We start from the raw sequence: 13,834 nt of genomic DNA, 5'->3' as shown, positions 1-13,834 counted from the left end.
AGTATGCAATCGTCTATGGGTAAGAGAGAAAGGCATCAAGAAAATCTCTCTCTCTCTCTCTCTCTCTCTCTCTCTCTCTCTCTCTCTCTCTCTCTCTCTCTCTAAATATAGAGCTTATGTAGATAGTGTTGGCATGAAACTCCCACGCCCTATCATGTACTATTACGCCCTTATCACCCCTGTACTATTGTACTAAGAGCAAGCGAGAACCCCCATAAGTGGGTGCTCGTATGCTAGTACTTTAAAAAAAAGGCAGCCCTTGCAACCATACATGGTTGCAATCGCTTGCAGCAACCACAATTGCAAGGGCTCTTCTTCCCAATCCTGCCTTGACGCGACAAACTCCTTGCATCCAATCTTGCCAGCTGCATGCTTCTCCCCTCGAGCTGGGATCTCTCTCTCTCTCTCTCTCTCTCTCTCTCTCTCTCTCTCTCTCTCTCTCTCTCTCTCTCTCTCTCTCTCTCTCTCTCTCTCTCTCTCTCTCTCTCTGAGTGTGTATGTGTATGTGTGTGTGTGCACACTGCACTGACTCCTCCTAAGTGTCGATCAGGTTGATCGAGAGAACATAAGACCTTTGAAGTTGAATAATTGCTTGAAAAAAACCATTTTCCTTCCCTTAACTTCATGAGGGCGGTCATCAAAGATTTTTTTTTTTTCTCTTGAAATAAGAAGTGCACCAACGCTTACATATTGAAGGCAAGAAAGCTCTGGGTTGTTTTTAGTAGCTGCAAAGAGAGGGCATCTCTCCAAATGAAACAAGTTCTAGGCTGTTTTTAGTAGCTACAAAGAGAGGGCATCTCTCCAAATGGAACCATGTACACTTGCACCTTGAAGGAATGTGGCATTACACAAGATGCTGATATGGGCAAAAGAATTCATCACGATGATATTTTTGTCAAGGATTGCTGAAAGAAAACGTAGTGCTTGGCACTTCCTTGGTCGAAATGCATGCCAAATATGGTGCACTTCGTAAAGCACAACAAGTGCTTGAGGAGCTTGCTTTCCGAGATGTCGTTGTCTCTCGGAATGCACTAATTGCACGATATGCCCAACTTGGGTAGGGTTAAGAATCTTTGGATTGTTTTACAACTAGTCCAAATGGGAAATGGGGATGATCACAATGACTATAATGACCAAAATAATCAAAACGGTGGTAAGTATAGAGGTGGCAGAGGAGGCTATGCTGGTGTTAGTGCAGTGCAAAATGGTGAATTCTGAGTACCATGAGAGGATGAGGAAGTTAGGTATTCATAGGAGGGGAGTCACAATGTTGGTCGTGGAAGAGGGTGTGGTTACTTTGGTGATTGAGAGGAATAGGGTGGAAGACATACTTATGACTAGAGGAGTGGTTGAGTACGCAGAAGTGAGGTCAAGCAAGATGGTGTTGGTCGTAGCAACTGGGGTGTAGAGCTGGACCAAAATGTGGTTGAAGAGGTTAAGGTATCTTGGTTTCGTGAACACGGAGCAACACCAAGAAAGCAACAATATATTCCACACAAGCAAACATGGAGGGGAAGAGAATAAGTCATTCTTTTGTGAGCTCAACAGGTCCTCGACGAGCTTCCTGTCTATGATGATGTCTCATGGAGTGCATTGATTGCAGGATATGTCCAACATGTCAAATCAAGAAGCTTTCGGTTGTTTTCAAAAGATGCAGAGAGAGGGCATTTCTCCAAATGCAATTATGTACACACAATCGGACCTTGAAGGTATGTGATAGTACACAAAAGGCTTATATGGGAAACATAATTCACAATGATATTGTCAGTTAGTGGTTGTTGAAAGAAAGCATCAAGCTTGGCACTACCTTGGTCGACATATATGCCAAATGTGGTGCACTTCATACAGCATAAAAAGTGCTTGAGGAGATTCTTGTCAAGGATATTGTATCTTGAAATGTAGTGATTGCGGGATATGCCCAACTTAGGCTATTTTTAGTAGATGTAGAGAGAGGACATCTTTCCAAATGCAATCATGTACATTTGCACCTTGAAGGCATGTTGCATTACACAATATGGTGATATGGGCTAAAGAATTCATGATCCTATTGTTAGTCAAGGGTTGTTGAAAGAAAATCCACATAGCACCACCGAAGGCGGTCGTCTCATACTAGTCTTTTATTGAAGATGGAGTTAAAGGGGAGGAGGCCGCCTCTCTCTCGATCTGGATCTCAGCAAAGAAGGGAAGGAAGAGTAGTGTGTGGAGGTAAAGGAGGCAGAAATCATAAATTTTGAAGAGGTTTCCTATCGAGATTCTCTATTTTTCTCTCTTGTGTGGTAACAAAGACAGCAATGACAAGCTCAAAGGGTGAGAGAGCTCTCAATATCTCTCTTGTTCTCTAATTTGGGGGTGTGCATGTTCTTGAAATACCTTGGAGGAGCAAGGTAAATGGAGAAGTTAAGGCAAGTTTTGAAGCAAGGGGAAAGAGCATGGAGTGGGAAGAGGAAGAGTATGCCCTCCCTTGCGCTCCTTTGTCAACCGCACCACTTCTCTCACTTTAGCTCTTGATCATGAAGAAGAATAAGGGAGCACAATGCTCTATTTACAACTAGTCTTTGTGATTGGTTTCTAAACTCACCTAGAAATATAGTTTTTGGTTCCAAAAGTTTCGATGGTGCAAGGTCCCTCTCTCTCTCTCTCTCTCTCTCTCTCTCTCTCTCTCTCTCTCTCTCTCTCTCTCTCTCTCTCTCTCTCTCTCTCTCTCTCTCTCTCTCTCTCTCTCTCTCTCTCTCTCTCTCTCTCTCTCTCTCTCTCTCTCTCTCTCTCTCTCTCGTCCCATAGTCAGAGGCCTTGTGCCTGCCCAGCTCACCTCCTAAACAACTTAACCCTCTGACATCTTCTTTGGTGAACCCAAAGCAAAACGAGCTAGGGTGGGTATTTTTTGTTGGGAAGATGTCTATGTCGCAAGAGGTAGCCATGCAGCTGATGATGCAACAATTTTTTGTTTACATGTAGCAGTAACGAGCCACATAACAACAATTCCACTTGAATGGGCAGATTTGGGAAGCTCGACAGACAGTAACTGATAAATTGTAGCGGTCTGAATGCCGTGATATCTCAAAATGTTGTGGTGGTTATGAAAAATCTATGGACACTTCAAGGGGTTCAGTTGATTGTAATGTATGAGCTTAGGACCTAAATTGGAGAGATACGGGTTGCACAAGGTGCAAACTAGCAAGATTTTAAGAAGACTTTGCAAGAAGAGTATTCCTTGAAGATTCTCAGGGGTAACCAGATAGAGTTTTATGAAGTGGGTGTAGAAGAAGAATAATGGCTTATTTGCATGAGAACTGCTATGAGAATTTGAGAAGAAATTTAAGCATGTCTACAACAGAGCAACAAACAATGAAACCAGAACAGGTAGACCTAATTCTCCAAGCTATTTTCAAAAGAATTTGGTACAATCACTTGAAGATCCAACAGCTGAATTAAGAATTAAGCTTAGCTTCAGACTAGAAAATGGGTTTTTGAAGTGGTAAATATGATCGTGAAGCCGCAAATGAGGGTAAACATTTGATTGTAGTTGATCCCACTAACACAGGTGAAGAAGAAATGAAGGAGAAATCAACCCCTAGAAAGCCTTATTGAAGGAGCTAGTTTTTGAAGAATTGGTAAAGGTATACATGAATTAAATTTGAATTTAAAAGTTGTAAAACTTGAATAATTAAGTGCAAAGGATTCTACATCAGAGCCCATGAAACATCCTCCATATAGATTTGGGATAATCAATGCGTGTGGTGTGACAATTCAGATCATGAACGTAAAGCTTACAAGGAAAATGTGTTTTTTTGGAAGGACAAGAAGATCCATCTCGAGGCAATTGGGGAGCCTCTCCCTTGAATTTTGGGAAAGGTGGTATGAAACGGCCAGTGGAGGAGATGCAGCATAATACTACTCTTGTTGAAGCAGCTACATATGGGTTACAGGTATAGGGTAAGGAAGATGATGAAGTTGTAAGAGCTAAGGGCAATTTATGGCCTCATGCTTTGAAAACATTGGAATCAAGTAAGGTGGCTCATGGTAAGTTATGCCAAGTAGGGAACTGCATTCAAGAAACTAAACGATGGTCTGATCGAGTGGACTCTCTTTTAGTATATGTGTTCATTGCTAAATCTCAAACTAATGAAGCTATAGTGCAAGAGAAGCGAAAAAGGGATGAAGACAATGCAGGATTGTCAAAGAGGGCTACAAGGTCCAACCATAAGAAAGAAGAGGAGCCTACTCCTGAAGTGGTTATGGAAGAGGTGCCAAAAGACAAGAAGCAAGGTAAGCCCAAAAGACCTTCCTATAGATTGAAATCTGACATTGAATTGGCTATAGATTTAAATAATTTTTTTGAGGAGCATATCCTCAATAGCAAGGTGGAGCTTAGATTGGGCGACATCTTGGGGATTGCAAAGCATGAGTTTCATGATGAAATTATTGACATCATCAAGAGGAAAAGCCAAGTACCAAGTGAGAGGGAATGCAAATACGACCTCTTTGCTTATGATAACCACCTTTAGGTATATACGCATCTCCATGCTCACTAGAATCAAGAGATTGACGTTGTATTTAGCTCTCTCTCTCTCTCTCTCTCAGACACACCAATTTTGAGCTCCACAAGCCCTCTTCCCTCTCTACTCTGATCAATGTGTGATGCACTTTGTGTTTTGTGTGCTATCGAGCTCACTTAGAGCTCTAATTATCTTTGCACACAACCTTAATCAACCCAAGCCTTAGTTTTCTAGGTAGAGGGACGCGGACGTGAGAGGGGAACAACCACCATCATGATAGCTATGATACCATGTGTGAGTGTATGCAAAGTGTGCATGCGATCACTATGGAAAGGAGAAGACACACAATGTGTGGTGGAGTGTAGGATGAGAAAAAGCCTCATCCACTCCTTATTGTTCTATCCAACTAATGAGTGAATTACATTAGTGATTGGGTAGTGGGTGTCCAGCCTAGTGGCATAAAACTCCAACAAATGGTACTCTAAAGTTTATACAGAACATGCAATTGGTAAAACAAGGTAACCATTTGAAATTGGGTATAGGTCCATAGTTGTGGATGTTTATGTTGAAGCCTTTTCAGGAAGGGCTATCTACTCTATGGGTGATCTTTACTTAGGTTTTGATCAATTTTAGCTTCTTTTGAGAGAAGGGATATTATCACTATGTGTACACCTCTTGAGTTGCTTAGCATGTGCACTCTACTGCAGGGTGCTCTTCTTATGTTGCTCATATGTTATGATGAACGAATAAAGTGTCGAGGTTTATTTTTTCATGGTACTATGCCTTTCATCATTTGGGCATCAAATTGGTTCTTACTATAGTGTATAATCTAGAAGGTTATGAAAGAGGACATCCACTTATTGTTAAAGCTTTGAAAAAGGCATGCCAAGGGCATATTGGCAATTGGCCTAAGCTACTACGTTTTTCTTTATGGGTTGATTGAAGTACACAAAATTTTGTTATAGGTTTTATGCCATTTAAATTGATGTATGGGCAAAAACCCATCATGCTATAGAAGAGGCACTTATATCTTGGACAGTTTTGCCATGGGAAACATGTATTCCAACATAAGACTTGCTTGCTTTGCGTATTTTCCAGCTTAAGAGACGTCAAAAAGGCATTGAACGAGCAAAAGAAAAGCTTAAGGAGGCACGTGTGAAGAGGAGTAACATTTCATGAGCAGCATAGCTTGCGGCCTCATGCTTTTAAAGATGGTGATTGAGTGCTTGTTTATGATAGTAGCTTGGAAAACCATTACTCTTATATGCATAAAATGGTTGGAGCTTATGTTGTGACACATGCTTATGATAATGAAATATACAGATTGTGTGAGCTTGATGGCATTAAGCTTAGAGTGCCTATTGTAGGGAAAAAGATTAAATTATTCAAGAAACAAGATGGCCAATTGGTCTTTGATGATCAAACCTCGGATTAATTACCAGAGAATGAGGATATCTATGCATTAGAGGATGCATCTAATGATGCCTTTAATGATGTTGATTGAAGGCGGTTGGCACATGCCAGAGGATGTGCAGATTCAAAGTTGGTAGATGTTGTGTCGCTTACCTTCTCCAATTGGAAAAAGGGCTATGGGATGCAATATATGCTTGCTTGAAATGTATACAGTATTTGTGCAATAATGGGGTACGATAGCAGCAAGGGTAAATGTGAATGTATGCAAGATGTAGATTTTGGGGCTAGTAAGTGTGTTTTCTATGCCTATAAGCCAAGGTGCTCAAATTTTGCCTCACACATTCTTAGCTGCTTCAAATTAGATCATCAAGAAGTGTGCATGTACTGCAATTCAACTATGCTAAGTGTGCCAACAATGGATTTCATTGGATATTCCATTGAGCAAAAGAGATACAATTGTTTGAATTGAAGGCTCAGAACGTGTGTTCATTGGGTGGATACTCCCTTGAGAACAAGGTGAGGAGCCACAAAGGCCAATTGAAGTTAAGGGGGCAGGCTTGATCACTTAAGTTGTATCATAGTAGTGTCAACAAAAATGTAGCATTCATAGAGGTGGACCTCTTAGACCAAATCATCATTGAAGATGAATGCTCGAGCGCCCTACAATCCTTGGGCAAGGATAAGTTGCATGAATGGGATGGAATGACAACAAATTTCTTCAAGGAGTTCTAGGAAGACAGACATACACATTCAGTTGTGTGTGTGTGTGTGTGTGTGTGTGTCTGTGTGCATGCATGTACAACACGTACATTGAAGTTGCAGTTTGCAAGCCCAGAAAGTGTTAAAGAAAGTTGCCTGCTCGTTGAGGCTCCCTTGATGTTGACTGTTGTTGCCATCCTGCAAGAAAATGCTCTTGGCCTATATTACGTCGCAACAAAAAAGAGCATGCCCATTAGCCTCATAAGAAGGTCCTTCATGTCAACCCCTAAAGACTTTGCACTTCTATAAGGTTCTAACATGCAATGTTTTTGTTGGTCGGTATGCACTTTTCCCCCCCATTTAATGCAAGGAAAGAATTTCAAGAGTAGCCAAGCTTCAACTGACGAGGAAAGGAATTTCAATGAGAGGGCAAAAGACCTTAGCTTTCTATGGTAGCACTATTCCATTGGGCCAAAGACTCGAGGCACATTTTTTGACACACCTAAACATGTGAGGTCCTCTCACTTTGTCAGGAGAGCATGTAAAGCTTTGGCACATATATAATAGTATGGGAGAGCATGTTTATGCTATTGATCATGGGGTTTCTTAGTTCTACAAGGTTGTTGTATCTCGTTCTCCATTATGGAGCAACGTTTGTTCCAAGATCTCACCAATATTTATCAAAGAGGATCTCCAAGACAACATACATCGCTAAACAAGTGTAGTTGATATCAATAGATACCTACCATTGCATACCACACCTTTAAATAAGCCACTATTGCAAGTAACATATTCTGTCCAAGAATTCCCATCAAATCATTGTTCCATACCAAACATGCTTGAGTTGTCACATTGTGGCGGCATCTCAAAAGCAATATATCATCATATTGTAATGGAAGCGCATGTACATGCTTTACTTCTTGAGCTTGACTAAGTGTGATGGTAATGCTGGTACGCTTCAAAAGGTGTTGGGTGATTGCCTTTTGCATTGAGATGTTGGGTGGTGGAATCCAACATGCCATTATTATTTTCTTCAATATTGCTTGCGCTTGCATCAATTTTTCAAGGGTACTGTTGCTCATATTTGCTCAAAAATTGGCTTCGCTCGGTTTTCTTTGCTTGCTAATTGGAAACCCTTGTCCAACCTGAACAGAAATTAAACCCTACTGGTCAACATATTGGTGGAAGGTTTGAGTAAGGTTATTGCACTTAGCTGTGAGGTGGAATTTAATTGAAATCTCTAGAATTGGCCTATCAATAGGAATTTTAATCTACCATAAACTTTGGGAGCATACATCAAGCTTTGCTACAAAGCAAATTGGTTATCGCCGCTTAACAACCGATGGAACTGCTATGGCAAGAGGCAAAGTGGGAAGTAGTTGTAATTAACATATGGGATCCTCCATGGACCAGCATAATGAAGATAATTTTCTGGAAGGTGCCATGGGGGGCATTACCAAACAAGCATCAAAGTAAAAACTAGAGGAATATGCACTAACCTGTGATCAAGATGTAAAGTGGCAATTGAAGATCCCCTCCATCTATTCAAAGACTACCCAGCAATAGAAGTCTTGCAAGTCAAGTCTGTAAATGGGTGCAAAAGACTTGGAAGATCCGCTTTTTCAAGGATGATTTGATTCTAGGAGGAAAGGTCTTCAATAACCAAGCTATCCTGGCTACACATAGATTGTTCGCTTCTGCTATCTCAAACAAACTTGGAAATTGAGAAACCTTAGAGTATTCAAAAGAAAACCTATAGGAAAGCGGTGAATGGGTTCTCTCCATTGGAAAAGACTCTGAAGAGTGGAAGAAAGCATTATTCGGCATTAGATACTTAGAAAGTTTTTTTGTGGGTTTCCAATACACAACATATCTGCAATTAGTGGTCTTATAGTGGCTTAGATAAGGCATATGTGTGCACCTTTTGTATCTTTTGGCTCTTCAAGGCATTGACCCTGCTTGAGGCTTATTGAACATTCTTTTTTGAGATAATACAACTAACTCTAACACTCGCAAGCTATGAGGAGTACGTGTGAATGAGTGCCTACAATAACATGTGATTAATGTAAAATTGTCTTGTCCATTATACACTCGTAATTTTAAATGCCTTATATGTTATGAAGGACCCCACTTAAACAACAAGGTGAAAGGCTCACGATGTCATTCTAAAACAAAATGAAATGAAAAAGGAAGTAAAATAAAAATGATAAGATAAAAGGACCCGTTATAAACCCTTGTTAGTTCGTTGTTGCTTTGCAATCGCCATGGTCCTTCTCTTGCTTTGCACACGAGGGGCTTAGAGCTAGGGGGTTCATGGGAGCCGCCTGCGGTGGTAGGATGCAGGTAGGGGTCAGGGTCTTGAAGGATTTGCAAGAATAGCTAAGCCATGGGGGACGGAGGTCTACCCCGAGAGGGGGGCACTGGCTGCCCTCCCCTTTCTGATTTGTGCATGCAACAACTCCTCCATTTTTTGCATTGGGAAAGGTCCTCCCTCCACCGCCCCCGTGGGGAAAAAGGAGACCAATACTTATTGGATCTTCTTTAGTTCCTTGCTTGTGGGTAGCTTTGGAGTGTGGCAAACTTTGACACCTCGATGGTAGCATGTGGGCCTGCTGATGGGGCACGACTCCCCAAAATAGCCAGCATCCTCTGGTTTTGACTGAAGTATAAGCTATTTTTTTTCATGGGACATCAAGCGTTTGAAGTCGTAGTCTCCTCTCTCATTTCCTTTTGGTGAAGGCTCCTGCTGACAGCCAGTGATGGAGTGATCGAACCCCCCCCCCCCCCCCCCCCCCCCCCAAAAAAAAAAAGAAAAAAATCTTTGTTGGCACACCTCAGATTTGGTATGGAGGTGGTCTTCCTTGCAACAAAGGGTCTATCGTTTGTGGCATGAGTGTCGGGTCTAGTTGGTGTGGTTTATTTTTCATGAGGGTGGCTCCCTGTCTAGCTAGAAAATGTTATATTTATGCTATGCTTCTTGTGAAGGTTATGGGGTGGCTCCCTTGTTAGCCTTTCGATATCTTTGTATTTCCTTTTGTTGGTCTTAGCATCCATGGCTCGTATTGAGCATACGCTTTTGGTGGTACATGTCGGTGATTGATACAATATAACTCTCTCTTTTTGAGAGAGTAATGAAAAAACAAAGATAAAGGGACCCATTGAAAAACTAAAACAAAAGGATAAATACTTCATAATAAAAGGTAGGCCCAATCACCATAGAAAATAATTAAACAATTTACTTTAATGGACCTTTATGAGGTCCTTAAGTGAAAGGACTCTTGCACAAATTAAAGGTTATTCCAATTTCCACAACCCCCCCACCCCACCCCAAAAAAAACAAAAAAACAAACACACACACACACACACAACCCTTTGGCATTTTAACACAAAACATGGAAAACAACGCTCTACCAAAAGGACAATTTACAAACTAAAATAAGTCTTTTTAAACCAAAAGTTGAAAGAAAGTCACGAGGCTCTTCAATGAAGGGACGCATTCACAAACACTACAGAAGATGCAATGGATAAGATCTGGAATGAATATCAAGGTGTGCATTTTGTGGAACATTAACACACCCATTCTGAAATTTGTGGATCTTAACATGCGATGCCTTGGAGCTTATCGACAAGAGCTAGCGTTTGCTTCATTCCCCACTCATGCTACAAATTTTGTAGGATTGTTCATTATGCTAGGAATTTCCCTATGGTTAGGATTGTCAGTATCCAAATGATCAAAAACATATGGAAGCGGGTTGATTGAGATATCAAGCTGCCATTGGTTGAGAATACAAGCATACCAACAAAGAAATCATGTGGCAAGGATGTGGTTTGAGGATGCAATCACTGAAGATGCTAGTCCACCATGACAAAAAAGCACGAGGGAAGAAGGTGTTTCCTCGTATGAGACCAAGCCTTATGACAAAAAAGCAGGAGGAAAAAAGAACTATCTGTGTATCCTGGTATGAGGCCACGTCAGTCAGTGAAACCCAAGAACCAATTTTGGCAAGTGGTGATCCTCCTGGGCAATGAGTGTCGTTGAATCTTCTCTTGTGTTAGGATGGCTCCCCTTGTTAGCTGGATCTAATATGGTCTCTCCTTATGATGTGTTGTCCCTCATGGGCGATTTGGCCCAACAAGGCCAGTCATGAGCCACAATTCAGAGAAATGTATGAGATACTGCTTGAGGCCAAAATCAAGGTCAATCAGCACGTGATCCAACTGGGTGGATGACAACTGTCTCTATTTGTCGTCGCAAGCTAGCAAGAGCAAGGTTGGCCAAGGGCAATAAAACTCTTTATGATCAAGATACAAAGTAGTGGCACTAACTCATTCTCTATGAAGTGGAAATGCTGTCTGAAAGAAAAGAGCAACTGGAGCAAGAGGCCATTTACAGGTGAATCATAAAGGAAAATGAAACCTCCACTAGTCCTCAAAACTTGATGGTTATCAGACAATCTTGAACAAGTCAACAAAGCTGTGGTCCTCCAAATATATTAACTTAGACCTGAAGTGAAGAAGGCACCAAATAAGAGGAAGGGCAACCATAAAAGATGAAGCCCTTACATTTGAAATTTTGACATATCACTAATCAAGAACGGGGAGGAGGATGTAGTTGGCGGGAATAGTCTCTTATCTACTTTAGAGAAATGCCTCACACTGGTCCTCTCTAGAGACTCCAACTTGGGCTTTTACCACTAGCATACGACATATTGATGTCTGTATTAGTAACATAATACTCTCACATAATGTGAGAATTGCCCAAAAAAAAAAAAAGCTAAGCCTACCCTATGCACATATGTCCTCACTAGCTTAGTTTGATCCAATAGCTCAAAATATGCACCAAGATTGCACACTTCCCCCTATGGCGCCTAAGCCTCACTTGGACATGATCAAACAAGAGAAGGTGACATGAGGCCATTATAATAGAGGACCTTTTTGCAAATTAATAAGTATGCACACACAAAATTGCTGTGCCCTTTCTTCTCCTCCAAGGCATGTTTTAATATGTTGAAAATGGCAAAGTTGAGAGTTCGTATGCATCTTAGTTAATTGTTAAGAAAAGGTGGTTGCATTAGCATGAGCCATAACATAAACACAAGCTAGCGTTCTTTGAGGTAGAGGTGATCTCAATCATTCACTAGCGTCGACACGAAATGACTTGACCATTTTGCAGCAATGTGGGATGGCTAGTCCAAAGGTTGGCTGGGGTTCGTGGGAACCCACTCACTGTAAGCTCCTCTTAGCTGAAACCACTGTGAGCTCACTGACGACAATGACATTAGCTAAAGGTTTGACCCTTGAAGGGCAAAAGTTGTGCCAATTTGCCACTCTTTGCCAATCGCGATCGATCTGTTTGGACTGGTGAGAAGCGCGCAAGCAGAGAAGTGGCTATGGCGCTACTCAACTCGAAGATCGTGGGTCATCACGTGAATGCTCCTTGCTTTAAGTACTTGCATGCGGAACAACCAGCCATCACGAAGCAGACTGTGGGTTTCACGCCGATGCCTCTTTTTGCCCTGCGCAGAAACAGAGCATGCCCCTCGAAGCTCATCTGCTCTGTTCATGAAGGCGCCCTTCCTGTTGCTTCTACCTCTCCCTTGCCCGCCAGCAATGTGCAAGGAACCTCTTACAGCCCTCCTTCTTCTGCCGTGCAATATGCGGAGGAGTTCATTGAGAAGGTTTGTCCTCCTTTTGCTGTCTTTATCTCATTATCCTTTCAGAAGGAAACACAGCATGCAGGCATTCTCTCGACCTTCCATTGATTCTTTTATATGCAGACTATATTCAATTGCAGATTTCTTACCCTGATGGGAGTTGTGGGCTCCCTTACTGGTTCTGTCTTATGCTTCCTTAAGGTGAGCTTCTGTAGCCATCACACTGTGTAAATTGTTTCCCACCTTTTATTGTGTTATATCTTTGCATTCAGTTCCAAAGAAGGCAAGTTATTCTCCAACATCTTTTTGAAATTTATGATCTCTCGTTTTTGATCGAATTAGTCACAAGACGCGTTCCAATGGACGTGTTAGCAGCTGTCAAGTTTCTATGTTGTAGAATGGTTTGCTTTTGATCTTACAGCTATGGTGCTTTTTGAGCACTGCCCTTTCTGAGCACTGCCCTTTCTGTTGGCACTAATTTTTATATTTGCAACACTTTGGGTGATGATTTACAAAGATCTTCTCATTGTCAAATTTGGGGGACATTTGAGTGCCTCTTGTGCGGGCGTTTTCTCTGACTCTATTCAGGATGGTTGGCCATTCCTACGATTGTACTTGGATAAAAAATTTCTTTCTTCCCTTATTTCTGCATGGAGAGTGCTCATGCACTCCCATGTATTTCAAAGTGTGTGGCATCACTGGCATGTTTTATCGCTCAAAGGAAAATATGTATGCTTCTTCAGCTGGGAGAAAGGCGCAGGGAAAGAGTGCTGAGCTGGCCAACACCGACAAACATGTTAGATCTGTCATTGCCCATGTAAGCTTGATTTTGTACTTTAAGAGGCTGTAGGCATAACTGGTGACCCAGCAGAGGGCCAGAGCTCTTCGCAACCCTTCAGTTTTGCAGGAGGAATGTACTTAAATGATTCTTGAACAGCAGTCTTTCGGTGTTCTTGGACTAGGACTAGCCCACCTGTAAAGTGCCCGTCCAAGACTAGGACTAGACTACCTGGTCCACCAACTGGAACACCCAATATACAAGTAAAATTATTTCTCTTGCCGGAGAAGGCAAAAGGAGAGAATTGAGGGTACAAAAAGTTGGCTCACACACATTATTCTATTATTTGAAATATGTGTGGGCCAAAATGCAGAGACAACAAATACTTTGATCAGTTGCTGTTCTCCTTGTTTAATTGAGAACTACCAGACACTAAGGTTTTTCTGCTTCGATCAGGCAGCTTTGATTTTATAAAAGAGGACAACGACGAAGTCTCTTTATTAGTAAAAGCCAGCCTGGTCAAGATGAATTGAACCTTCTTTCTAAATCTCTCATTCTTGTTTTGTAGTGGTAGGGATAAGCTGCACATGCACTTCAACCCCTTGCTAGCTGGAAGAAACAACTTACACATTGACATTTTTTCCGTTTCCCACTCCCATTTTGCATTCCATCCGACTAGGCTGGAAGATTTGTGCTAATTGCATGCCAGAAAGGAACGCCATAATTGGCCCGTATGGTCCTTTAATGTTTCTATTACTCTCGGTAACCCTGGACTGAATGGTCTTTTTTTACAT

General features: G+C 41.6%; 1 protein-coding gene across 1 annotated transcript; it reads left to right on the top strand.

Moving 5' to 3' along the window:
• Nucleotides 1-11,912: 11,912 nt before the first annotated feature.
• Nucleotides 11,913-12,510, top strand: LOC147416586 (uncharacterized). The gene is made up of 2 exons (XM_086508239.1): nucleotides 11,913-12,286; nucleotides 12,386-12,510. Exons 1-2 carry the CDS (start codon nucleotides 11,999-12,001, stop codon nucleotides 12,491-12,493), a joined length of 396 nt encoding a protein of 131 aa, XP_086364365.1. The 5' UTR covers nucleotides 11,913-11,998; the 3' UTR covers nucleotides 12,494-12,510.
• The last annotated feature ends 1,324 nt before the right edge of the window (nucleotides 12,511-13,834 follow it).

The sequence above is a fragment of the Adiantum capillus-veneris genome, unplaced genomic scaffold (assembly GCF_014529385.1).
Source record: "Adiantum capillus-veneris isolate H3 unplaced genomic scaffold, ASM1452938v2 Hic_scaffold_786, whole genome shotgun sequence".
NCBI lineage: Eukaryota > Viridiplantae > Streptophyta > Polypodiopsida > Polypodiales > Pteridaceae > Adiantum > Adiantum capillus-veneris.
The sequence above is the reverse complement of the archived record's forward strand: the minus strand, read 5'-3'. Positions and strand labels throughout refer to the sequence as shown.